This window comes from Aulonocara stuartgranti, assembly GCF_965226115.1.
Source record: "Aulonocara stuartgranti genome assembly, chromosome: 7".
Lineage (NCBI taxonomy): Eukaryota > Metazoa > Chordata > Actinopteri > Cichliformes > Cichlidae > Aulonocara > Aulonocara stuartgranti.
In genome coordinates this window covers 17,859,613-17,884,805 of record NC_138945.1, presented here as the reverse complement: position 1 = coordinate 17,884,805, position 25,193 = coordinate 17,859,613, and the positions used below count along the sequence as shown (strand labels likewise).

At 40.4% G+C, this 25,193-nt stretch overlaps 1 protein-coding gene across 1 annotated transcript in view; it reads right to left on the bottom strand.

Moving 5' to 3' along the window:
• lamc3 (laminin, gamma 3) overlaps positions 1-24,561 on the bottom strand; it is a 145,956-nt gene extending 121,395 nt beyond the window's left edge. Inside the window, 2 exon segments of the mRNA XM_082542337.1 lie at positions 16,949-17,253; positions 23,991-24,561. Of these exon segments, the coding sequence (XP_082398463.1) occupies positions 16,949-17,253; positions 23,991-24,378 (693 nt within the window). The 5' untranslated portion in view covers positions 24,379-24,561.
• Between the last annotated feature and the right edge of the window lie 632 nt (positions 24,562-25,193).

Here is a 25,193-nt window from a genome sequence, read left to right as displayed (position 1 = left end):
GACATCGTCTTATCAATCGTTAGCTTACTATGCAAACATGACAAGTGAAATCTCCCGCAGCAAGCTTAAACATATGAGAGGTTGATCGCGCAGAGAATCGCTGACCGTTATGTGTGTGTGTGTGTGTGTAAAAGGAGCAGGATATATATTTTAGTTCTGCTGAGCCAAATAAGACAGGTCAGGGTTAAGAAGTGACAGCCTTAAGAAAAGCTTACCACAAAACGGAAAAGTTATGACAAATCAGACTATAAGGCGAAAGGAAAGTGCAGGTTTATGGTTTCATGGACAAAATAATTTCTGTGGCTGCAATATGACAAGCTATATAACCGCGGCTGCACATAAGTGGTCCGCAGGTGCGCATTCGCTGTCAAAAAAAAAAAAAAAAACGCGCACAAGATATGAAGTTCCAACGCGTGTTTGCATACATACGTTTTTCTGGAGGAGGACAGACATTTGTTTAGAACTCTTAAAGATGTCGAAGAAGCAAGCTCCTTTAAGCAATTACTGTGTTGTTCCTCCACCTCTAAACAAATGTCAGAAGGAGTCCGAACCACAAAAGAAGCACGTATTCTCGGAAAAGTGGTTGCAGGAGGTGAGCTGGCTTCAAACAAATGATGAACGCACAGAGATGTGGTGCAGAATGTGCCGTGAAAATCCCACTCTAGTGGACAAAAACAGTGCTTTTTATATGGACGCAAACGTGCGTTGCAACTTCTTATCTGGTGCCCGTCTTTTATTTTGACAGCAAATGCGCACATGCGGACCACTTATGTGCACCCGTGTAAATAACATAATGTTCTGTCGGGTGTGTTGTTGGTTTTCTCTCGATTTCTGAGTCGACAAGCGCCTTTGTTACTGGGACCAATCATTTTAAGAAAGGCCCCCATTAGAACCCATGAGAAATGCAAGAAATACATTATTGCTCAGTCTGCAATATCTTTCCCAGAACAAACACCAATTGCAAATAACATACTAAAAATAAACCTGAAAAATCTGTTTAGAACAGCGTACTATGTTGCAAAGAGTGAACTACCACTGGCAAAATTTAGCAGCGTTTGCAAACTTCATAAAGCAAATGGCCTAGATCTTGGTTCCACTTGCCTCTTACCCGTGACTTCAGTGGAAATTTCAAATTCAGGATCTGACACAGACTGATTCAAGTCCTACACAGTTCTTACAAGTTCATAGAAATTTCTGTTCAATTAGAACCAAGTATTTGAGTTGATGATTGTAATTTTTATACAATGTTGTAATTTGTTTTTCAACAATTTTTTTGATTAATGTGTTGTTTCCTTTACAATATTATACTTTAATGTATAATATTGTAAAGGAAACAAAACATCAATCAAAAAATTGCTCTCTTTTTTATTCGGGCTACTTAAATTTATTTTGGGCTACCAAAAACTGAAGAGTCCCTGCCCAAAGGGCTACCAGGGATTTTGAAATTTTGAGAGCCCTGAGATAAATTTATTTTTGTAATTACTTTTGTTTCAGCAACATTCAATTTAAAAACTGTACTTTTGAGTTAAAATATATATTTATAATTTTAATAAATGACAAATTAAAAAGGCATGAACATTTTTTTGTATCGAAAAAATATCGAACCGTGACACCAAAGTATCGAACCGAATACTATATATATATATATATATATATATATATATATATATATATATATATATATATATATATATATATATATATATATATATATAATGGAATGCCCTTTAGGAAAATATTATATATATATATTCCAACCAAAGTCTGAATATATAGAATGAAACTTGAATATATAGAATGATCTTCTGAATATATAGAATGAAACTTGAATATATAGAATGATCTTTTGAATATATAGAATGAAACTTGAATATATAGAATGAAACTTGAATATATAGAATGATCTTTTGAATATATAGAATGAAACTTGAATATATAGAATGAAACTTGAATATATAGAATGAAGCTTGAATATATAGAATGATCTTTTGAATATATAGAATGAAACTTGAATATATAGAATGAAACTTGAATATATAGAATGATCTTTTGAATATATAGAATGAAACTTGAATATATAGAATGAAACTTGAATATATAGAATGATCTTTTGAATATATCGAATGAAACTTGAATATATAGAATGATCTTCTGAATATATAGAATGAAACTTGAATATATAGAATGAAACTTGAATATATAGAATGATCTTTTGAATATATAGAATGAAACTTGAATATATAGAATGAAGCTTGAATATATAGAATGAAACTTGAATATATAGAATGTATGAACCTCTTTTTTAGAGATGATGTGTTTCTGAATTCTCTGCCTTTACAAAATGGCATCAGCTGAACTATTTCAGTACTTTTTAGAGCTTGACAACTGTTTTGCGACAGCTGTTCAAATTGCAAATTTCCATAGTCCACTAGTTGTATCCTGTGGTTGTACAGTGTTCGAACATTTACTGACAACATTTGAGATATGGCCATCCAACTAAACCCCAAGTCTCGCATATCAGTCAGCTCAGTAGCTGGTATGTTGTACCTAAAAGAGTTAGAAACAAAAGAAGAAATATGTTAACTTCTTTCTTATTTCTTGCATTCATTATCTTGTTTGCCATCTCTTGACTCTTTCAAGTGCCATACACATTATGAATGAATTTGTTTCCATTTTTATCACTTACCTTGGCCTTCCTCTTTGAGATGTAGAATGATATAATGAGCCCATAACATGTGCTTCAGCTTCTGCTCGAAGTTTTAGCTCAGTTGACATCTCCATCAGTGATTGATAAATTCCCTCAAGAAGTGTGCATAATCTTCTCCCAGAAACATTTTGTTGAACATTATTCATGAGCACTAGAAATGTTGCAATAATGAAAACGAGTTCTTCAAGGTGACGTAGTATAAATTCAAATTATTTCTACCATTTGCAATTTGAACAGCTGTCGCAAAACAGTTGTCAAGCTCTAAAAAGTACTGAAATAGTTCAGCTGATGCCATTTTGTAAAGGCAGAGAATTCAGAAACACATCATCTCTAAAAATGAGGTTCATACATTCTATATATTCAAGTTTCATTCTATATATTCAAGCTTCATTCTATATATTCAAAAGATCATTCTATATATTCAAGCTTCATTCTATATATTCAAAAGATCATTCTATATATTCAAGCTTCATTCTATATATTCAAAAGATCACTCTATATATTCAAGTTTCATTCTATATATTCAAGCTTCATTCTATATATTCAAAATCAACGGATCAACGGCGAAACAACTAGTAGCTCAGTGTTCCAACATTCGAAAGAAGGGACTGCTCTCACAGCTAGAGATTGACGAGGTACAACACAAATGCTACGGCAAGGAGGAGTCAGGACGCCAGGTCAGGGGGGAGATATCATCACCCCCACCCGAGATTGGGTACATAGCCCCAAGTGTGATAGGAGAAGGATCGTTGAGTGCGAGAGGAACTGACCTGAAAAATAGGATCATGGCCAAGCTTGAAACCTGGATCCCCCGTAGCCGGTTACCAAGATTACGTGAAGTACCCTCAGAAGGTCTGCTAGATGATGTTAATGCAGCACTACGGGCAATACCTACAACCACGATTACCGACACTAACAAGCTGATCTACAATACGGCAGCAGTGATGAGTGAGATGCTTGGCTACAAGTTGAACAGCCACAAGGGGCAGTACCCTCCATGGAGAAGGAGGCTAGAGGGCAAGATCAAAGTAGCACGGAGAGAGGTTAGCCAACTAACGGAGTTGCAGAAAGGTGCGACGAATAAGGTGCCTAAGAAATACAGCAAGCTGTCCATACCTGAGGCCTTGGAAACTGCCAAGCAAAGACTCACAGCCTTGGCCAGCCGCTTGAGGAGGTACACCAGAGAGATAGAAGGCAGGAGAATAAACCAGCTGTTCTCCACAGAACCAGCAAAGGTGTACTCTCAGTGGCAAGGGAACAATAAGAGAACAGCACCACCAAGGCTGGAGACGGAGCAATACTGGAAGAGCATATGGGAGAAGGATGCAACCCATAACGGCAATGCTCACTGGCTAGAGGATCTGAGGGCAGACCACAGTGACCTCCCTGAACAGGGTCCAGTAACCATCACAGTGGCAGATATCCAAGAAAGGGTCTCCAGTATGAAGAGTTGGACAGCACCAGGGCCCGACATGGTTCACGCCTACTGGCTGAAGAAGCTAACTGCACTCCACGAGCGTCTGGCAGCACAAATGAACCAGCTGCTAGTTAACGAGAGACACCCGGAATGGCTAACTGAAGGCCGGACGGTCCTGATCCCCAAGGACCCCAAGAAGGGACCGGTCCCCTCCAACTACCGACCAATAACCTGCCTCAGTACTACATGGAAGCTCCTGTCAGGCATCATATCGGCTAAGATGAACAGGCACATGGGTCAATACATGAGCGGGACACAGAAAGGAATTGGCAAGAATACCAGAGGCGCAAAACACCAGCTACTGGTAGACAGAACAATCAGCCGAGACTGCAAGACCAGACTGACCAACCTGTGCACTGCCTGGATTGATTACAAGAAGGCCTATGACTCAATGCCCCACAGCTGGATACTGGAATGCCTAGAATTGTACAAGATCAATGGGACCCTAAGAGCCTTCATCAGGAACTCAATGGGGATGTGGCGTACAACACTAGAGGCCAACTCCAAGCCCATAGCACAAGTCACCATCAAGTGCGGGATCTACCAAGGAGATGCTCTGTCCCCACTGCTGTTCTGCATAGGCCTGAACCCCCTCAGTGAGATCATTAACAAGACTGGCTACGGATACCGACTACGGAACGGAGCAGTTGTCAGCCACCTCCTGTACATGGATGACATCAAGCTGTATGCCAAGAGTGAACGAGACATCGATTCACTGATCCACACTACCAGGCTATACAGCAATGACATTGGAATGTCGTTCGGACTGGAGAAGTGTAGTCGGATGGTAACAAAGAGAGGGAAGGTAGTCAGAACTGAGGGGATTGAACTACCAGAAGGCAACATTGCAGACATAGAGGACAGTTACAAGTACTTGGGGATCCCGCAGGCGAATGGGAACCATGAAGAGGCCGCTAGAAAAGCTGCAACCACCAAGTACCTGCAGAGGGTCAGGCAAGTCCTGAGGAGTCAGCTGAATGGTAAGAACAAGATCCGGGCCATCAACACGTACGCCCTGCCCGTGATCAGGTACCCTGCTGGGGTAATAGGCTGGCCAAAGGAGGAGATAGAAGCCACTGACATAAAGACAAGAAAGCTCCTTACCATGCATGGAGGGTTTCACCCCAAGTCCAGCACCCTGAGGCTGTACGCTAAGCGGAAGGAAGGGGGCCGGGGACTGGTGAGTGTCAGCACCACAGTCCAGGATGAGACAAGGAACATCCAAGAATACATTGGGAAGATGGCCCCAACTGACCGAGTGCTCAGTGAATACCTCAGGCAGCAGAAACCCAAGAAAGAGGAGGGAGACGAGGAACCATCATGGAAGGACAGAGCCCTGCACGGTATGTACCACCGGCAGATAGAGGAGGTGGCTGATATCCAGAAATCCTACCAGTGGCTGGACAAAGCTGGACTGAAAGACAGCACAGAGGCACTAATCATGGCAGCACAAGAACAAGCTCTGAGCACAAGATCCATAGAGGCTGGGGTCTATCACACCAGGCAAGACCCCAGGTGCAGGCTGTGTAAAGATGCCCCAGAGACAATCCAGCACATAACAGCAGGGTGCAAGATGCTAGCAGGCAAGGCATACATGGAACGCCATAACCAAGTGGCCGGCATAGTGTACAGGAACATCTGTGCCGAGTATAACCTGGAAGTCCCGAGGTCAAAATGGGAGATGCCCCCAAGGGTGGTGGAGAATGACCGAGCTAAGATCCTGTGGGACTTCCAGATACAGACGGACAAAATGGTGGTGGCTAACCAACCGGACATAGTGGTGGTAGACAAACAGAAGAAGACGGCCGTAGTGATCGATGTAGCGGTTCCGAATGACAGCAATATCAGGAAGAAGGAACACGAGAAGCTGGAGAAATACCAAGGGCTCAGAGAAGAGCTCGAGAGGATGTGGAGGGTGAAGGTAACGGTGGTCCCCGTGGTAATCGGAGCACTAGGTGCGGTGACTCCCAAGATAGGCGAGTGGCTCCAGCAGATCCCGGGAACAACATCGGAGATCTCTGTCCAGAAGAGAGCAGTCCTGGGAACAGCTAAGATACTGCGCAGGACCCTCAAGCTCCCAGGCCTCTGGTAGAGGACCCGAGCTTGAAGGATAAACCGCCCGCAGGGGCGTGCTGGGTGTTTTTTATATATATATATATATATATATATATATATATATATATATATATATATATATATATATATATATATATATACACACATATATACATATAAAACTGGGTCTTATATATAAGACCCAGTATAGTAAAGCTTGTGTACTTTTGAAATGAATTACAATCAACACAAGTAATTAGAGGCTTAAGTTGTCAAAATGAGAGTTGCACACCTGCAGCGACAACTCATTAAACGGTAAATAAATAAACGATTGATTTATTTAACTGGTGAAACATTGTGTAATAATCTTATTTTGCATTACTGCAATTTTCCACAGCAGTGGTCATTAATTGAATTAATTGAATCATAATGTGTATGCAGTAATAAGAACAAAAGTATTGCGCTCTACTTCACTAAGCACGGAGTAGGCATATCAGAGGAGGGGGTGGGGGAACCAGGCAGGCAAGTCGAGCTACACGGCATCACACCATACACACAAAACATACCCCACTCTTCTGCTCACATCATATACCAAGCACACCCTCTGAATTTAAGCAGAATCTTTTTCCCCCTCTGACATGTCAGTGGCACTGTTGCCTTGCTTTGCTGCCTCCTGTTTCAATCAATCCACCGCCCCAGCATACACCTGTAGGCTCTGGTGGATATTTACTTATCACTCCCCAGGTTTTCTGTGTAGTATATTTGTGAGCTTGGAGCCTAGATGCTGAACTCTAAATGTTTTCTGCTGCTGATATGAATCAATCATTTTAAATGGGAGCTGCCTGACTGCATTGATTGTGTGGAATCTTACTGGGAGATTTGGCCCAAATTAGTTTGTACACATAAAATTAATCATTAAATAAAGTGGATCATATTTTGCATACTTCCCTAGTTAAGATTTAATGCTCTGAGATACAGTAGACAACATTACAGGCTACATGAGAAAAACGGAAAACTGTTGAATACAATAAACTAGTATACAGTATAAGCCGGTGCTGACTGACATACCCTTACAAACCTAACTTGTTTTTCTTTTTACGGATGGAATCCTGTTAAGCCTTTTTACACACTAATGCAATAATTGATTGATTTTTCTATTCAGCTGGTCACAGTGGTTCCACATATACAGCACTCTGGGAATTATCACATAGATGTTGACTGAGGAAGAGACACCAGAATCAAAAGTTGCTTTTTACTGATGCTGTTCCTCTGAGACAAGCTGTAACTGTGGACACACCTGTGAGTCAAACTTTGCAAGACAGACAGATACAAGAGTTTGTGTGTGAATGAAAAGAAAACCAGTTCAATCAATAGACATTATATACTGTATACTCATAGGCTACCTGTTTCCCTGCACAACACAAATCTGATCAGCCAATCAGATGCTGGCAGCTCAGCATATTTAGCCATACGGACATGATGTCAAGATGTCCTGCTGATCTTCAAACGAGCATGAGAATATGGAAGAAATGTGATTTGAGTGACTTTGAACATGGCGGGGTTGTTTGCCCTTTAGTGCAAACTGAGCATCATTAAATGCCACATGCATGAGTATTGTTACTGTGTCCATCCTTTTATGAACACAGTGTACCGATCTTCTGATGGCTGTTTCCAACAGGATAATGCACCATGTCACAAAGCAACAACCTGAAACTAACAAGGTGTGCCTAATAAAATGTCCAATTTCCTGAAGTCTACACATCTATATGCCTGTGAAGGTTCTCAGTCATCCATGTCATCGTAGTCAAAGGAGCTTGCAAAGAAAAGCGTCTGGACTTCTTTAAGTTGCTTGAAGACGTTTCACCTCTCATCCGAGAAGCTTCTTCAGTTCTAAGGTCAAATGGTGGGAAGTCCCAGATTTAAACCTAGTGGGAGTATCCCCCCGCAGAGGGACAAAAGGACCCCCTGATGATCCTCTAATCGCCTGAGCCAAGGTGTGAAACTGGGTGTGGGTCCCAATCAGCCAGGGTTTCGGGTGAGCTCATTGTGAAACCTGGCCCCACCTTATCATGCGAATTCCTGAGATCAGATGGCCAAGGATGTGAGTGGGCGTTAAGGCATCTGGATTATAGATGGCAGAGAGTTGGTGTCGTAAACCACCGCCTCTGTTCAAAGATGGTCGCTCACAGTGGACATAGATGGCTTCTTTCACTCCTCTTTCAAACCATCTGTCCTCTCTGTCCAAAATGTGAACATTGGCATCCTCGAAAGAGTGTCCTTTATCCTTAAGATGCAGATGGACAGCTGAGTCTTGTCCTGTGGAGGTGGCTCTTCTATGTTGTGCCATGCGCTTGTGAAGTGGCTGTTTGGTCTCTCCGATGTAGAGCTCTGGGCATTCCTCGCTGCACTGTACAGCATACACCACATTGTTAAGTCTGTGTTTTGGAGTTTTGTCTTTCGGGTGAACCAGTTTTTGTCTGAGCGTGTTGCTGGGTCTGAAATGCACCGGGATGTCATGCTTGGAGAATCATCTCCAACTCAGCCGCAGCTTCATCTGTGACTAGCGGAACTTTCAAACAGCCGGTCTCTGCATTAAATGGGTCGACGAGGAACGTAATCTGTGGCCTTTTCAATTGTAGATCATGGAACCGGGTCACAAAGCGTTCGTGCAAGTTTTCAATCAGCGTTGCATATCTGGCTCTTTGCTTACTCAGGGCAGCGCTGGCGACTTGCCCGCTGGCTTTTAGCAGAGTGGAAAAATGCGTTAAATCTCCCTTTTGAATATGTGTCTTGAACAGCTTCAGTTTGTTGACAAACACAAAAAACACACTTTGCACCAGGTCAGGCTGCATTTTTAACTTACCCTGCAGGGTCAGGTTCAGTCTGTCCAAGTGACACAGCATGTCGACCAAAAAGGCCAGATCCATAATCCACTTGAGGTCCGAGAGCTCGGGATAGTCCTTGTCCTTCTCTTCCATAAACAGTTTCACGGCATCCAAAAGCTCAAAGAAGCGAGAGAGTACCTGGCCTTTTGACAGCCACCTCACAGTGCAGTGCAGCGGCAGGTCACCTGGAAGCCCTTGGTCCAGCTCAGTGATGAGATTCTTGAATTGCCTGTGGTTAAGCGCATGTGTGCAGATATAGTTGACGATTTCCATCACAGGCTTCATGACGTTACCTAAATTCAATGATTTAGACACGAGTTGCTCCATGTGGATGATGCAGTGGAAATTCCAAAAGTCAGGAATAGTTTGGTCAGCTTTGCACAGCCCACAAGCCCGTTCACAGATCCCATCATGGCTGGTGCTCCATCCATGGCTATTGCATTTAATTTCGTTATGGGCAGATTTGCTTTTTCAAATGCAGCCATCGCGGTTTCTTTCACATCTATGCCACGGGTTCAATATCCAGGAGTTTTTCTTTGATCACACAATCGTTTGACACAGACCGTGCAAATATTGCCAACTGAGGCTTGTCTTGTATAACACAACTCTCATCCAATGCCACACCAAAATACTCACATGCTTGAAGGTCAGAGTGTAACTGTGATTCAATAGCCGTGTTAATGTCCGATATTCTGTGTTCAACAGTGTGGCGGGACAGTTGGACGTCTGATACCATGCGTTTTAATTTGTCGTTTTCAGGAGACAAGATTTCAACAACGTCACTGAGGCATTTTTTAACGAACTCCCCTTCACTGTATGGCTTTTTAGCCCGTGCAAAGTTCCAAGCCAGCTGATAGGATGCGAGCGTTATGGTCTCTGACCGCTTGGTATATTTTTGGAAAAATTGTATCTGCTTTTCTGCATGACTTTTCAAAGTGGCCAACTCGTGCTTGCGAAGTTCAGTCCCTTTTGGAAATTCCTGGTCGATGTTAGCATGGAGTGAGCTGAAGTGGCGCTGAAGATTTGAAGCTTTGAAATGCGCTAATGACGTCTGATATATAAGGCAGAATGGCTTGCCATTGCGTTCAACAAAAAAATAGAAACTCTCTGTTAAAAACGTCCTGTGTTCATCTTCATATTGTCTTTTTGCTGTGCATTTTTTCCTGCCATTTTAAGGGCCAACTTGCTCCTACTGGGAAACTTTGCGGTATTTTCATCTCACACACATGCGCATTTGATGAAAATACCGTATTGAACTCAAGTGATGCAAACGTGCACATTTTAAAACAACAACACAAAAAAAAAAACACAAAACACAAACACAAACTTTGATATGAACGTAAGAGCCGCATGAAACCAGGCAAAGAGCCGCACGCGGCTCGAGAGCTGCCGGTTGGCCACCCCTGGTATAAAGTATAAAGACACCTTTTTGGTTAATTGTTGAAATTCTTCAAGATGAAACATACGATGGACCCAACAACATGCAGACATTATGAGGTTGGCGAAGGATTCATTAGCTTTGCTAATGATTTCTATTTTTCCTTTTTTTATGCTTTTAACTTTCCCTCACACAACTTCTAACTGAACTCTAGTGGTCATAAAAGATTAAAGTGTCCGCAATAGCCTGTCTTTCTTTCACACTAGTTATAACTCTTGGACTACCTGCTTCCCATTCGTCCCTTATATAATCCTTAGTCCCTTAATTACTTAATCCCACATAATCCTTTCATGGCGAGAAAGGCATTTCTTTCTGTGTTAATTCATGAAGCTGAAAAAGTGAACTGAAAAAGTAATGCTCTTTTCACAATACCTCTTGAAAGCAGCCTGTCCTTCGAGCCTAGAGTTTAGCCTGCTATTGTCCCAGCTGCCGTAGTCAGAGTTTTATAAGAGACAGATACAGAGGCCAAAATAGCAGCACAGCGGTGAATGGCTAGTGTGAAGGGATTAATCAGAAAAAGACAGTTTAATAATTTCTAAACTAGAAAAGTGGGGTGCAGCTGTGTTTTCTAGCAAGCATTGAACTTCTCTTATGCAAATAAATAAATATATATATATAAATAAATGGTGGCTCCACCGCCATAAGAGGTGAAACAAAGCAATACACACCAGAGTGGAAAGAGAGAGCGAGAGATGCAACAATGAAGCGGGAGAATAATGGGAGTGTGGAGAGAAGATTCTTGTGCTTGTAGAAATATCCAGAGTGGTCTTTTTTTGACAGTGGGTTAAGAGGCTATTGCTAAGCCACAGACATATTTATTTTTTCATTCACTCTCCTTCCATTGTTGTCCTAGCGGGACAGATGGAGTGGAGTCTTTTGGAGTCCAATCCAGTTCTGTCGTCCTTTTCCTCTTTCATGCAGCTGTTTGTCATCTTACTGACAGTTGCCTGCCACACAATGTGCCGAACCTCTAACAACACTAAAGCTAATCCAATAGTGCATTTCATTTCTATTTTCACTGCAGCTAGATGCAAGGGAACCTTACATAGCAGAGATGTGGCGAGAATGTCCTTATCCTTCTCAGCGCGGCTTAGCTCGTGCTTGAGAGATGATGTGGCTTCAGTCGCTGCCTTCTACCCTCCGTCTTTTCCCAGTTTAAAATGTGATCACTCTTGAAGAAAGCAGCCTCTTTCTGCTCTGCAGGAGGTGGAACAAACATCACCCATTTAAAGAGTCTTAGTTGAGGACTGGATTTTTTTTTCTTTTATGGAGACAGCGCGTGGCAGAGGAAGCATGTGTGTGCTGTTGTGGAAAGAGGTGGGCACCATAATTGGATCTGAGGTGTGGTCAAACAGTTTTACAAATAGGCAGGTTTTAACAAAAAGTTTGTAACACCAACAAATGACTATGTGAACGATTTCACAAAGATCTGCGTATTTTTCACTGAGGCCGTTTTGTTTTTTTATTTTAAAATCCAATTTGTATATATTCAAATATTCAAATCAAATGTTCCTGAAACGAGCAAGCGTGGGGGGGATGAAAGCCTGCAGAAAACCATGAACTTCAACAGAAAGAAAAAAGACCTGGATTTAGTCATGTTACGAATAAATCACCTTAAATGTCATTTGTAATGGTTGTATACTGTATAACAGAACATTTTGGCAGGACGAGCAACACAAATCGCCCCCCCCCCCCCCCGTTCTCATGTTTAGGGTAGGTTAGGCAAGGTTAAATTGCATATCCCCCAGATATCCACACTAACTCTTCTTATTTAATGATGCGGAGGAGGATGGCTTACTTTACAGAAGTGCTAGTTTGGCTCTGTCAGGTGTATTTTCACACTAAATTTTAGGAGGAAGGTCACATATAAGAATGTGTTATTATTATTTTCTGGAAGACGTTGCACAGGACAGGAGGAAATCTGACTGCGGACTGATCTCAAGGAGCCGGACTTTTGTTGTAATGTTTTAAATGAGTAGACGTTCCCCTTTTTCAAGGTCTTACAAAGTTTTTCTTCGGATATTGTGTCCTTTTTTAAAGCCCTTTTACACTGACCAGTGAATCATTCAAGTATTAAGTAAAAGGTCCTAACTCAAAGGATGAACCTGTTAATGATATGCGATACTGCAAATTTTTGTATTGATTGAATACCAAGTATTGAAGGCCAGTATTACCAATACAAATACTAATAGTTTTAACTTATAAAGTCAATTTATGTAGCAGAGGGAAGTGTCATGATTTCTGAGATGAATCATTATCAATTTTCTGAATTCTAATCACAGTTTATTGACCACTGAATCACTGTGATTTTTACTTTCCATAGGAATCAGTTAACACCATAAAACAAGCCTTTCAGCCTTTTCTGTATTTGAAACTGGGTTTTTTTTGGAGATGTGGAATGTAAATGTGTCTGTCGCTAAAGCACTTTGGACCAACTTCAGTTGTTTAAATGGGCTGTGTATGTAATAATGAAACAGACCTGACAGTCAACACAAAAAGGTTATTATATTCAAACATTTTTCATAGCTCATGTTTAATTTCCAATAAAATAATGTATGAATTGTACCACATTTCAGTGGGCAGAATATATTATCTGAATGTCTGAATATAGTCTAAAGATAATTGGTCTGCTAATGTAGCAAGTATGACGACCAATAACACTTTAACATTAACTAATGCTGAAGCTCCAACATCAGTCATGATTGAAGCTTTACTTTCACCAATATATAGGCTACCTGGTTATTCTTTGCCTCTCTGAAAGACTGTGACAGCAGGCTCTGGGTCCGTCTGAGGGATTTACTTCCTCCTCTCTTCAATTCTTTCAGTGCTTGTTCTCTTTTTAGTGGTCCTTTATGTCTTTATATAAGTCGGTGGTGTTGCCACAGTAGTGAATTTCCTTCCAACACACATTGCAGTTTGCAGTTATTTAATGTAATGGTGTAAAGTGCTTCAACACGATGCTTGCATTCAAAGAAGAACTTTGAACATCCTTCAAGAAGCCTGGAGAACTATTCATTAAGACTACTGTGAAGAAAAGTGTGACTGTTTATCTTTTAGAACTGTTCCTTCTTAAGTCAGTAAAATAAAGACTTGCTTTTATTCTGTTAATGTTGTGAATCTTTGAGTAAAGAAGGGAAAGTACAGTTCCTTCTGATTAAAAGGGTTGTATGAGACTATCTAAATACTTCTAAATACTACTGATTTATGTTTCCTGCTTACTTGTAAGGCCAATAGAAATAGAAAATAATGGCCTCTGAATTATTGTGGGGCTAAGTAAAATTTTGATAAGCTTGATTAAAACATACAATGTAATTTTCATCTACTATATGCAAATGAATATTAAATGCAAATCCTAGTTGATATAATTAAAGGAAAAGGTTAATTTTAGCATTGCTCAGTAGAATTTGTCCACTGGAACCAGTTGTAAATGCCAAATAGCCAATGTACAACTAGCCAATGTACTCTAGTATTGGGTACTGTGGATTTATTGGCCCACGTGGCACCACAGTTTGTTTCCATGGCAGAAGGATGTGGTTCTTGCCTTATGTGTGTCATGTGAGTATCTGTAACTCACAACTGAATTGATTTAAAGGTTGCAGAGGCCTGAAGCCTACCCTTGCTGCAATAGTTTAAGAGGTGGGGGACAGGTCGCCAGTCTGTAAAGAGCGTTAGTTTGAAGCTGAAATTCTTAATGTGTATAATAACCCAAGTTAAGGAAGGGACGGAGAAGGTGCCAGTGTTGTGAAAAACTATGAACTGGAAATGACAATCCACATATTCTCAGGTTGCTTTTGTGTTTTACACCAGTGTGTGCGCGACAACAAGTGTACACGATCCATCTGCACACGAGGCCTCTCGTTCTCCATCGCTGTGTATTTGTGGAGGAAGGTGAACGAGCCCCACCCACAGTGAAAGTCAGGAGCATCGAAGCAGTGGAACAAGAAATTACAGCAGAATGACTTCCGTCTTATAAAACTGAAGCTTTCTACACAGCAGACACGATTCCTCTCTTGGTTAGTAGTTATTTTAGTGCATTCTCGGGTCTGTCTTTTCATCCTCCATTTCTCTTTACTGTTCTTGAATGTTGCGATGGAGCATCTCCCAGCTGTTAACTGTTATGTTACCTGCACTTTTGATTAAAGCCGCAAGTAAGAGGGATCGCATTTAATAGAGGTCCATTCTCCCTGCACTCATCATTGCTCCCAGTGGTCGTTGATAAATCAATATGCAGGACATTTTTACTGGTATAGCACCCAGCTCTGTCTACAAAGTTATGAATATAAATATACATTTGTCTTTACGTGTGCTTTTGCATTAAATTTGAAATATAAAAGTTGTATAACTTACAGCTCAAAGCTCACATTACTTTGCATGTATATATGATTTATGTCATTTCAAGTGACTTTATGGCTTTGAGTATTTAAGGTCCAGCTAAAAATAAAAATAATAATAATAACAGTAATAATAACTCTCTCAGAATTACAGAAATAACTTACAAATTCAATGTTTTGTCATCCCAGGATGCCAGGACGTAAATTACTGCCTGTCAGAAAACACTGGCAATGGCAATATTAGACTCGGAGAGGTAACGGTCCTCTTCTAAAAAGGGAACAAGGTCCACATTTGGTAGCTGGAGGGCTGTTGGTGAAATAAGTCACCAGTTAGTCAGCCAAGAGCCATTGATTTGTGTCCAGTTTGGGAGCATTGTGCTTTCCCCTTTCCGTTTCACTTGCTTTTTGCTTTGGTTTTCACTCACTGGTCTTATTAAGCACAAAACAAAAACAAAAAGAGACCTACTTGGTTACAATTAGGACAAGATTGTGGTTTGTGGTGAAATGCTCCATTTAACAACATTATCCCTGCAAATTAAATAACGACACTAACCCAGTATGTTAAATTTGACGCCACAGGGTCTTTCATATTTGTAACATGCACGTCACCAGTGCCAAAATCCAGTGTGTATCAGTGTGTGTTTGTAAGTTGGCAGTGGCTTTAGAAAAAACAAAAAACAGCTGCATATGAGTCCCCGGAAATGTTTTGCTTGAAATTTCTTTGGTTAATTTATAGGATCCACTGCTTGCCCACTGCATACTTTCTTTCCACTATTTTCAACCACACACATATGTTTCTTTCATATGTTCATAAATAGTATTAGTAATGTATGAAGCATATGGTTCCTTCAGTCTTGTAGGATCTCTATGTCCTAATTAGACAGCTTAATTTATTTTGACATGATTACTTTTGTCTATTTAGAACATACAGTAATTATCAAGGCTTTCTGGTGGTCGATACTTAATAATAAAGGAATTCACCCAATGTTTTCCAACTTAAGTTGCAATATAGGAAACTTGTGAACAGATGCATGTATGAATGCATACTCATAGCACCATCAAAGAAAAAGGAGTGGCTGCATAAAGTACTTTATTTTCTCATTTTTAGATACGGTTCACCGTGCCCACCCCTCCCAGACTCGCCCACAAGAGACTTCCATTAATTCAGCACAACCCTCTCAAGGCTTCATCAATGTTAATCAGAGCTAAACATAACATGCTCGAAGGCATGCATATACATGCATGGCTACGGGATGTTTGTTTGTGTGAAAGTGTGTGCAGTCGAGAGGCTTTGATAAAATCAGTGCTCGAAGGGGGGGCAAGAACATTACATGCACTTATAAACTTTACGTCAAGTTATGCGGTGCTGTTAACACTGTTATCACGCGAGCAGCTGTTACATCCAGAGAAGCCTGCTGCTACTGCTTATTCTCACATTTAGATATATTCATTTCCTCTAAGAAAATTAATATGAGCCGAAGCTAGCACCCATTGTGGATTATCATCAATGTAATGTATCAAATATTTTTTTTCATGTTATAGCTACATGAATATTTGCTATTTATGATAAATATGTATTTTTGAATGCATTTTGGATTTTTATTTTTTTAAAAGTTTTTTTCTTTCACTTTTCTACAGTTTATGATTATATTAAGTAAAGAAAACAGCTTTGAAAATCAGTGGCAATGGGTCTGATGGAGCGATAGATTCCAGTTTTTAAATTGTGATTCAAATAGCCATAAATACATACAGAGGAGAGGCATAAGTGAGTGTCTACAGCCTCCTTAAAAGCACTGAGGCTCTGTCATGGTTTGGGTCTACAGTTGAGCAACTGGTGTTGGATATCACGTCAAAATTGATTAACTTATTTACACAGAGAAGTATAGATATTGATCCAGCATGGAATGCTATCTGATTGGCAAAAGTGACATTTTAGCATAACAATCATCCGAAACACACTGCCAATGCAATAACAGCATATCTGGAGAACACACAATGAAACACTATCAGTCATGAATACATGTATACATGTCACCCAACAAAATGCATCCTCACCTGCAACACCAAGCTTTGGTCAAAGTTGTAGGCACTGGGCCGACCTTCCAGTGTGGAGAAAGCCACGTTTCCTCCAGTGAGGGGCGAGATATCGCTGAACTCGTCTGTACATAAAGCAGTCCTTTCATCATCCCCTGGGCGAATGTAACCTTTAGCGTCTCTCTCGTAGGTCTTTCGACAAGAAGCGCTGTAATACTGGTAAGGTAACCAGGGCCCATCGTTTTCTGTACGCTTGTAGATGGCAAAGCTCTCTGGTCGACTGGTGTAGAATTTCAGTCGTATGTAGGTTATCTCAAAGGATTTCCCTGTGAAAAACAAATAAAATATGAATTAAAAGGTCTAAATGAGTACAGACAATTTCAGATTTAATTTGTGAAAAAGAAAAAAGCAATCACTGCAACTAATAGCTCGAACACAATTGAGGAGATGCAACCAGATTTTTCATTTGACTTGCTGTTGAGGATTTAGCAAATCTGCTCGTCTTGTGCTGTATTTGTTGCATCGTAAATGAAGAAATACAAAGTGTTGGTTCAAAATACATCAACTAGATCAGCGGTCCCCAACCTTTTTTGCACCACAGCCCGGTTTAATGTCAGACAATATTTTCACAGACAGGCCTTTAAGGTGTCGCAGAAAAATACAACAAAATAAAATGATTCAACCCAGACAAAAACAAAAATAATAATAAACATGAATTCACTGTCTAATTGTGTAACTTTACTCCCGAAAAGGCCCTTTAATGCTCTCTGGTTGCTATGGTAACATATAAATATTTCTTTCAAAATAAGACACACAACTACAACACGGGAGAAGACCAAGGGAAACTGAGTTAACGATAAAAACCCTGAAAGCCATAAATTTTACACCCGAGTCTCAACTCTCGCACCTCGGTACCAAACAACTCACAGACTGGTACCGGTCCATGGCCCGGGGGCTGGGTACCGCTGACCTAGATACATTTGAGATGGTATGAGAGGAAGAGGTTATAAAAGGATGCCACTAACAGTTGCCTACCGGTTTACATGCCAGAGTCAGGAGGGGATATTTTTCTTTACAGCACTTCCTGTTTAGACAACTGCAGTAGGGAGGTCAGTGATTAATGCTATAGCTCTTGTCCTAATATAGAAAGCTGACATCTTCTTCCTGAATCAATGCTTCTTTTTGATTGAGGGGTGTTATTACCCCCACTGTTTACTCATTGTTGACAGTTCAAACAATAACCTTGGAGCCATATCGTGGGGGATTAACTGGGTAGACACAAAATGAAGTCATATTGAGACCAGAATGAGAAGAAGCATGTAGAAACTCTCTTAACAGTCTTCTTCAGTGCACTCTGGGGTATTTTTTCTACATCATTAGATACTAAGTCTCAATCGCTCTGCACATTCGTGGAGGGGTGCTATCCGCTGGTACAGCCGTAATGACATCTGTTGCTATTTTTCTGCCAAGTCAGAGCTAGGCATCTTTGTCTCTTGTCTCTGCAGAAATCTCTAATGGTATCATTCCTTTGGGATCTCTAAGATCATTTAGCTTTCATTTACTCACTGCGTGAGGTGAGCTCAGCCCTGCTGGGACTCAGGCAAGAGACATAAAAGATGCACAATATGAAGCAATTGTTGGATATCCCCTGTGATGAAATGTAGACTAATTGCAAATGATATTTGTATGTTTTTATGCCTAATGTTTAATGATTCATGATCCATATTCACTCAGGAGTGCATTAAAATATTCATTAGTTTATGTGGGCACAGCAAAGGGATTTTTTAGTTGTTGAACTTAATTTAGCAAAGTAACATATAACAAAAGAATACCTGTACACTGTGTACAATGGTGAAATGCATCCAAATAAGTAGCATTCTTACACTTCAGGAATGTAAAATGAACATCTAATCCTTTTTATGAATAATGTACAATTATATTTTACTCTCACGAAAAACTCTAAAAGTTATACAATATTAAGTGGTCAAAGAAGTGTATTAAAAATCATACTCCCTGAAAGTAGTGTTGTAGATATGTACTACTTGTAACTTAATACCAAGAGGGACGCTATTGAGCACTGAGCACGGCCGGTAAAACAGCTTTCTTTGACTTTACAGAGCAGATCTAGAATCATGTGCATTAAAGATCCAGCCTAAGCTTTCAATGTTTTCTCCAGATACACAAACGCACCGCTGATATTTTGGCAATGTTTATTGAGAATAAGCGTCGTATGCTGGAGAAGTTCAATGTCTGACTTGTTCTGACTCATCCATGTCAACTTGACACAGCTACTCTCATCTGCCCAGACTAAACCCAACACAAGCACTGTAGACTGTTTACATTCTGTTTAATCTCCGAGCGGAGATTTTTGAAATCAACAATCAAATATGGGAGTGGATTTGTCCTCTGATCACGCTATATCTCAGAGTTTGAGACCAATTCTTACTCTGTGACAGGATTACGTGTCCTATGTGAGCCGATGCTCAGGCTGTGAAGGCGTCCCACCGAATGAGGCAGACTTTTATCGTTGTTTTACATCAGAAACAGGATGTTGCTTTTCTTTCACTGCGCTGAATGAGAACCAGCTGCAGACATCAGTGGGTGCTGTTAGAATGTGTGTGTGTGTGTGTGTGTGTGTGTGTGTGTGTGTGTGTGTGTGTGTGTGTGTGTGTGTGTGTGTGTGTTTGTTTGTGTGGCTCATCCAGTCTTTGTGGGAAAAAACCTGACCCCAATTCCTTACCAGCAAACTGCCTGGCATTTTTTTTTCTTTTCCACCCCTTCTTCCTCATTATGTTTTGTTTACTCCCCTTGAAGCAGCCCGACTCCCCCTTTCCTCTTAACTCTTCCACAGACCCGCTCTGACCTGGCTGCAGTGTGTGTCCCTGCGTCCCACTGCTGTGTTTATCATCGCTGCATTTGCCTGCGTTCCCTTCGGAGAGCGCTTGTTTTGTTTGGAGAGGCAAAGGGAAACAGTGATGTCTAAAGAACCCCCTGCCAACTACCCAGATGGATCACACAGTTTTCATGTGAACCAAAAGTATGCCACGCATACAAAATTTAGGGATATTCAGTTACATAAAAGTGTGTGATGTGAAAACTTAGACATCATTCACTTAGGAATGCGGTGTCAGGATGGAAGCATCAAAGCCGCCGGGTATAGGAAAACAAAGTTGGCAGATAGGGCAGTGGGAGCAAAGGTCAGTTCAGTCTCAGGGAGACAGACTTGTAGGTGCTGGAATAGTTAGAAGAATAACAAACTCTCCAATAACAAAGAAAATACCTTTGCAGCAGCTGGAGCACTGCCACCTTTTTCCAGAAAAAGAACTAGCCAGAAAATATAAACAACAAAGCCTCAAAGCACAGTCAGACATCTGCTTGCTATTGGAAATCAATACTCTCCATTTGATTGAGGTACTTCCTGTTTTCGGAGCACGTGATGTAACCGCTCATCTGTGCGCTGACATTTTCAACTTCTCTCATCATTTTTGTCCTTGTCTCTTTTTTCTTTGAAACACATCTTTCTGACAGGGAGGACTCATCTTCCCTCTACTGCATAGGTAGGGGAAGATTGGGGGATAAAGAAAATGTATGTGTGAACAAGTAAAAGCCTTCCCTGAATGCTATCAGCCCAAATAAACCCCTGCTACAAAGATACTATAGATACATGTTACAGACTATACACACTGAGAATATAGTTGGATAGATTTTACTCAAGTTCAGAAAAAAATCCATGCATTCCTCTTTTTACCAAGTGAACCAAAGCCCTCACTCCCAGGCAGGGTAGGGCAGGCAAGTGGACACTGGCAGTCACTTCTCCAATAAACTTGTAACCCCAAACTGAGAATGCAGTCAAGCTATCTCCATTATAAAATATTTGATCTGCTGCTCAACCTCTGTATTTATTCTATTTGTTTATTGATAATATAGATAGCCTTCCAGTAGCTGTACATTAAAGCAATACATTATAAAATAGTAGGGCACAAACCAGAAGGTGAGGGCTTAGGGAATGTTTTAATAAGGTATTGTGTCAGAGTGAACTAACTCTGTTATGTAAACATATTTCTGGGAATACGTCTCTCAAGGTTATTGAGAAGAATATTTAGAATATTTAAATCAAACATGAAAACTGATTTATTAACATTTGCAACAATCAAATTACATGTTTAACACAAAACAGAGCATGTCTACGAGAGGCCAAACGGAGTGCAACTTAAGAAAACACCAGCAATAAGAAAAACGCTGCAAAAGCACACAAAACAAAACGGAAATGGGAAAAACGACAACGGAAATAGGAAAAAACACAAGGGAAGTGTTTCTGGGGAGACAATAACCCGACGGACCAGTTGCAGGAACCCCAAACATGGTAGGCATGATTTATCATGATTCATATAATACTGATGACATATTTTTAGGCTAAAAGTTAGGCTAATACGCTTTCATCTTTTTTTTCCTCACAAAACCGATAGAACCTCCAGTTCTTTTAAGTGTCTCCCAGTGCAATTCTTAGCATATTTTGGTTCCTGCAACTGGTCCGTCAGGTTATTGTCTCCCCAGAAACACTTCCCTTGTGCTTTTGAAAATCAGTTTCTGTTTTTCCTATTTCCTTTTTGTTTTTTCCTATTTCCGTTGTCGTTTTTCTTACTTCTGTTATGTTTTGTGTGCTTTAGCAGCGTTTTTCTTATTGCTTGTGTTTTCTTAAGTTGCAGTCCGTTTGGCCACTCAGGGCCACTGTACATGCAGTGTTGCCAACTTAGCGACTTTGTCACTATATTTAGTGAGTTTTCAGACCCCCTTAGCGACAAATCTGGCAACTTTTTCTGGTGTTATTGGAGACTTATTTATCTTTTGCATTGTTATTAATAAACAGAGAAATTAAAATCTACAAACCCAATGTCGGACATAACAGAAAAAAGCAAAAAGCACTTGCTTGTCATTTTGTTGGAACAAAAGAGGCATTTGAATAAATTCCACCATTTGCTTCTTTGAATGAAGTTTGTTTTATAAAAATAAAACCCAGAGGAGATTTCTTGCAATGCCATTCTACTGAAATTGGCAACAATGTAATTAGAGTGTTTTTGTGAGATAGTTCCCATTTAATTTGAGTGAACTGAGTGGAACTGCAAAAATAATCATTTACACCTGCTTTTAACCCCAAAATAGCACTTTTGTCAACATCAGCACATAATAAAAAAATCAACAAAGATGTGAAAAAAACCAATTGTTTTTTTCCCTACTTTTAGCATCTAAAAAGTATCAACTTTTCCTAAAGTTGACTTTGTGAAGTATGAGTTTCAGTTGCTAGGTATAGCTTAACTGGAATACAGACAGATCTCATTTTAGCATTCAGGACCATTGTCATTTTCAGGACTATTGTTAGCTGTGTAGGCTGATTTGTTGTGGGTGTGCTGTCTTGTTAACAACCTGCCTATGGCATAATATAGGAAGAAGACACTGCTGACTTCTCTTCATTTGGGAAAAAACAATTTTGTGTGTTTGGACTGTTTCTGTATTTTTTGCAGGCAGAATAAAGCCAAAAGAGGGGAGATCGGGAAATTTCTCTGTTCAGACTTTGAATCAAATGTGCTTAATATAATGCTCTGCATAAAAAGTAATTAAAATTACATCAGTGTTAAAATCGACGTTATAAGAAATAAGCTAAATATTTTTCCCGGGTATGTCAAATACATATATGAACCATCTTGGTGATAAGAGACCTTTAATTGCAGAAAGGCACACAAGCCCAGCTCAAAAAAATAAATGGAACGGGGAAAATAATTGCATAAAAAGATTTGTATTAATGCGTTTTAACAGTAATCGCCACATTTTAATTCAGTTATAGTGCCAAATGTGCTGTGCTGCTTATTTCAGCAGTTTTGCACAGCATGGTAATGGGATAATGATGTTAATGGCTGGAGTGAGAAATGTCAAATGTGTTCACAGTGCACAAAATGTGCGTCAGAGGCATTTTTTCAGGGGGAAAGAGGACACAAAGAAGGCAATTTAAAACAAAAACAAAACAAAACAAAAAAGATTTAACTTGTGTGTCTGATTTGCAGAAAAAGTCCCAGGTAATGCAAATTAATTTACCTTCCTGACAAATATCTATTGCCTTCCAAATATGATTCATGTAAATGCCTCGCTAACTTCCCGTGTCCCTCTTCTTGTTATTCTTATTATTATAAGCTACTTATTGCCTACAGTTTCTCTAAAAAACACATGATGGCTTCAGTTTCATTCATAGTCAGTTCTATATCTGCAAAACTGTGAATTTAACCTGTAGCAGAAGATTAATGCTAATTTGTAATGACACCATGTGAAAGTGTGGATGTCAAGTTTAAAAAAAAAAAGGTTAGATAACAGTCTGATTTGTTTTTAATGCTATCTATGAAGGCTCTGTGATGTGGTGCTATCAAAGTTTGATTCTGGGCCAAATCATATTCTTAAAATAAGTTGAGTGGCAGCCAGAATTGAATGGGTTCATACTCCATGACAGCATGTGGGCTAAATTAACGATACTGTGAGCCTGAAGACCGTTACTTTTTATGCATGTCAGATGCAACTGGTTATCTTCATGTAAAATCCCACCAAATTCTCAGACACGCTCTTGTGAAAGTGTCCTCACTGAAATACCAGAAGTCTAAGCTATGTCTGGGCCAAAGTGTTAACCTCAGAGTCAAGGCGGCCTAACAAAAATCATGTGTTCTGCAGCACATCTGTGTTGGATTAAAGATTTCTCCATCAAAGGCCTCACAATACACAGAATAATGCATGAAGATATGGGTGTCCAGAAACCTAAAAAGCTGATGGTATCAAATTTCAGTGTGCAAAAAAAAACAACCCTAACATGTACTGTATTTCTGTGAGATTCACACCAGACTGGAGTCTATCTGCAGTCTGTAGAGGCTCAGATCATCAAAACAACAAATGCAGTCCCGTATTATAAACATATTTATACACAACATTAGTATAACAGAGACTATAAGTGAACTCTAGACATAGCTATTAGACCAAAGTAACGTAAAGACAGATATTTAAATTAAGTGTTCAGGATGTGTGCTCTTACCGAGGTGAAGGGTGAGGTTCACGGAGTTGGGATATTGGATACGAAAGTACATGGACTGACTTTGCCACCATGTGGGCTCCTCATTCCGGTGGAAGTCTGTCAGGAGGCTGGTATTGTGGCTTAGGTATGGATCTGAGGCATCACAGATGTGGCATGAACGAGTTGACCCTGTCTGCATGCAGTAGTCCTCAGGTGGAGAACCACACACATTGGAAGCCACCACCGTGCGACTGAAGGCAATATTCTCAAACTTGGGCATACAGCTGCTTGGCACACCCTCCTCATCATAGCAGGAGTCCATAGCAGCCCAAACAAAAAGGTGTAAGTGCAGATGAAGGGAGAGCAGAAGGGCAAGGACAAGAGGTCTCACAGTAAATGATGTATCCATGTCTACAGCAGTTACATTTACACTCCACAATCAAACATCCACACTATGTTTTGACAAAGTGATCCATACACATGAAGACCCTGATTTGAGAAAACAATCCAAGAATAGGAAATAGGTCCAGCTCAAAAGTTTCTTTGTCTGTTCTTTGTGGTGTGCCTCTGTTAGATCTCCCACATATGTTCTCCCTCTGTGGAGTGGAAGTTTATGCAGGAACTTCTCACATTGGGAGCAGCATGAGGCAGAGGAGGGACAGGGGTGGGGGCTTGAGGATCAAACGGTTCATATAACTTCTCCACCTGCTGGTCGATAGACACATTACACCATGACCAGCTTTAGATTTTGAGTGGATATGAGTGAAAAAATATCATCTGAAAGGAAGACACATTCAACATCCATTTAAATATTGCAGCACCGAGGTTTTTCCACCACCGAGTAAAAAACGTAACTGGCAGTTGGCCCCACAGCGGGGCGTTGTGATAAATGCTGACTGTAGTGATTCACAGTGGAAGACTGAAGGTGCTGAAACTGTCTGGAAAATTTCAGCCGGCACGGGTCATCTTCATAAAAGGATGTTGCTCAGGGGAGTTCTGCGACCTAAAGGGGCAATTTATTTAAAAAAATGGAGAAGTGAAAGAGCTACACTGCTTTTTCTGCAGGATCCTCTCGAGACCCAGCTGTTATGAAGAGTGAAAAGTGGTTTGCATATCTTTGTAATTCACGCTGACTGCTCAGGCTCCTATAAAACATCCATCAGCGTTTGATGTCACTTAACCAGCAACCTCAAGGCCGATAGCTGATAACTCAACAACTCTGTT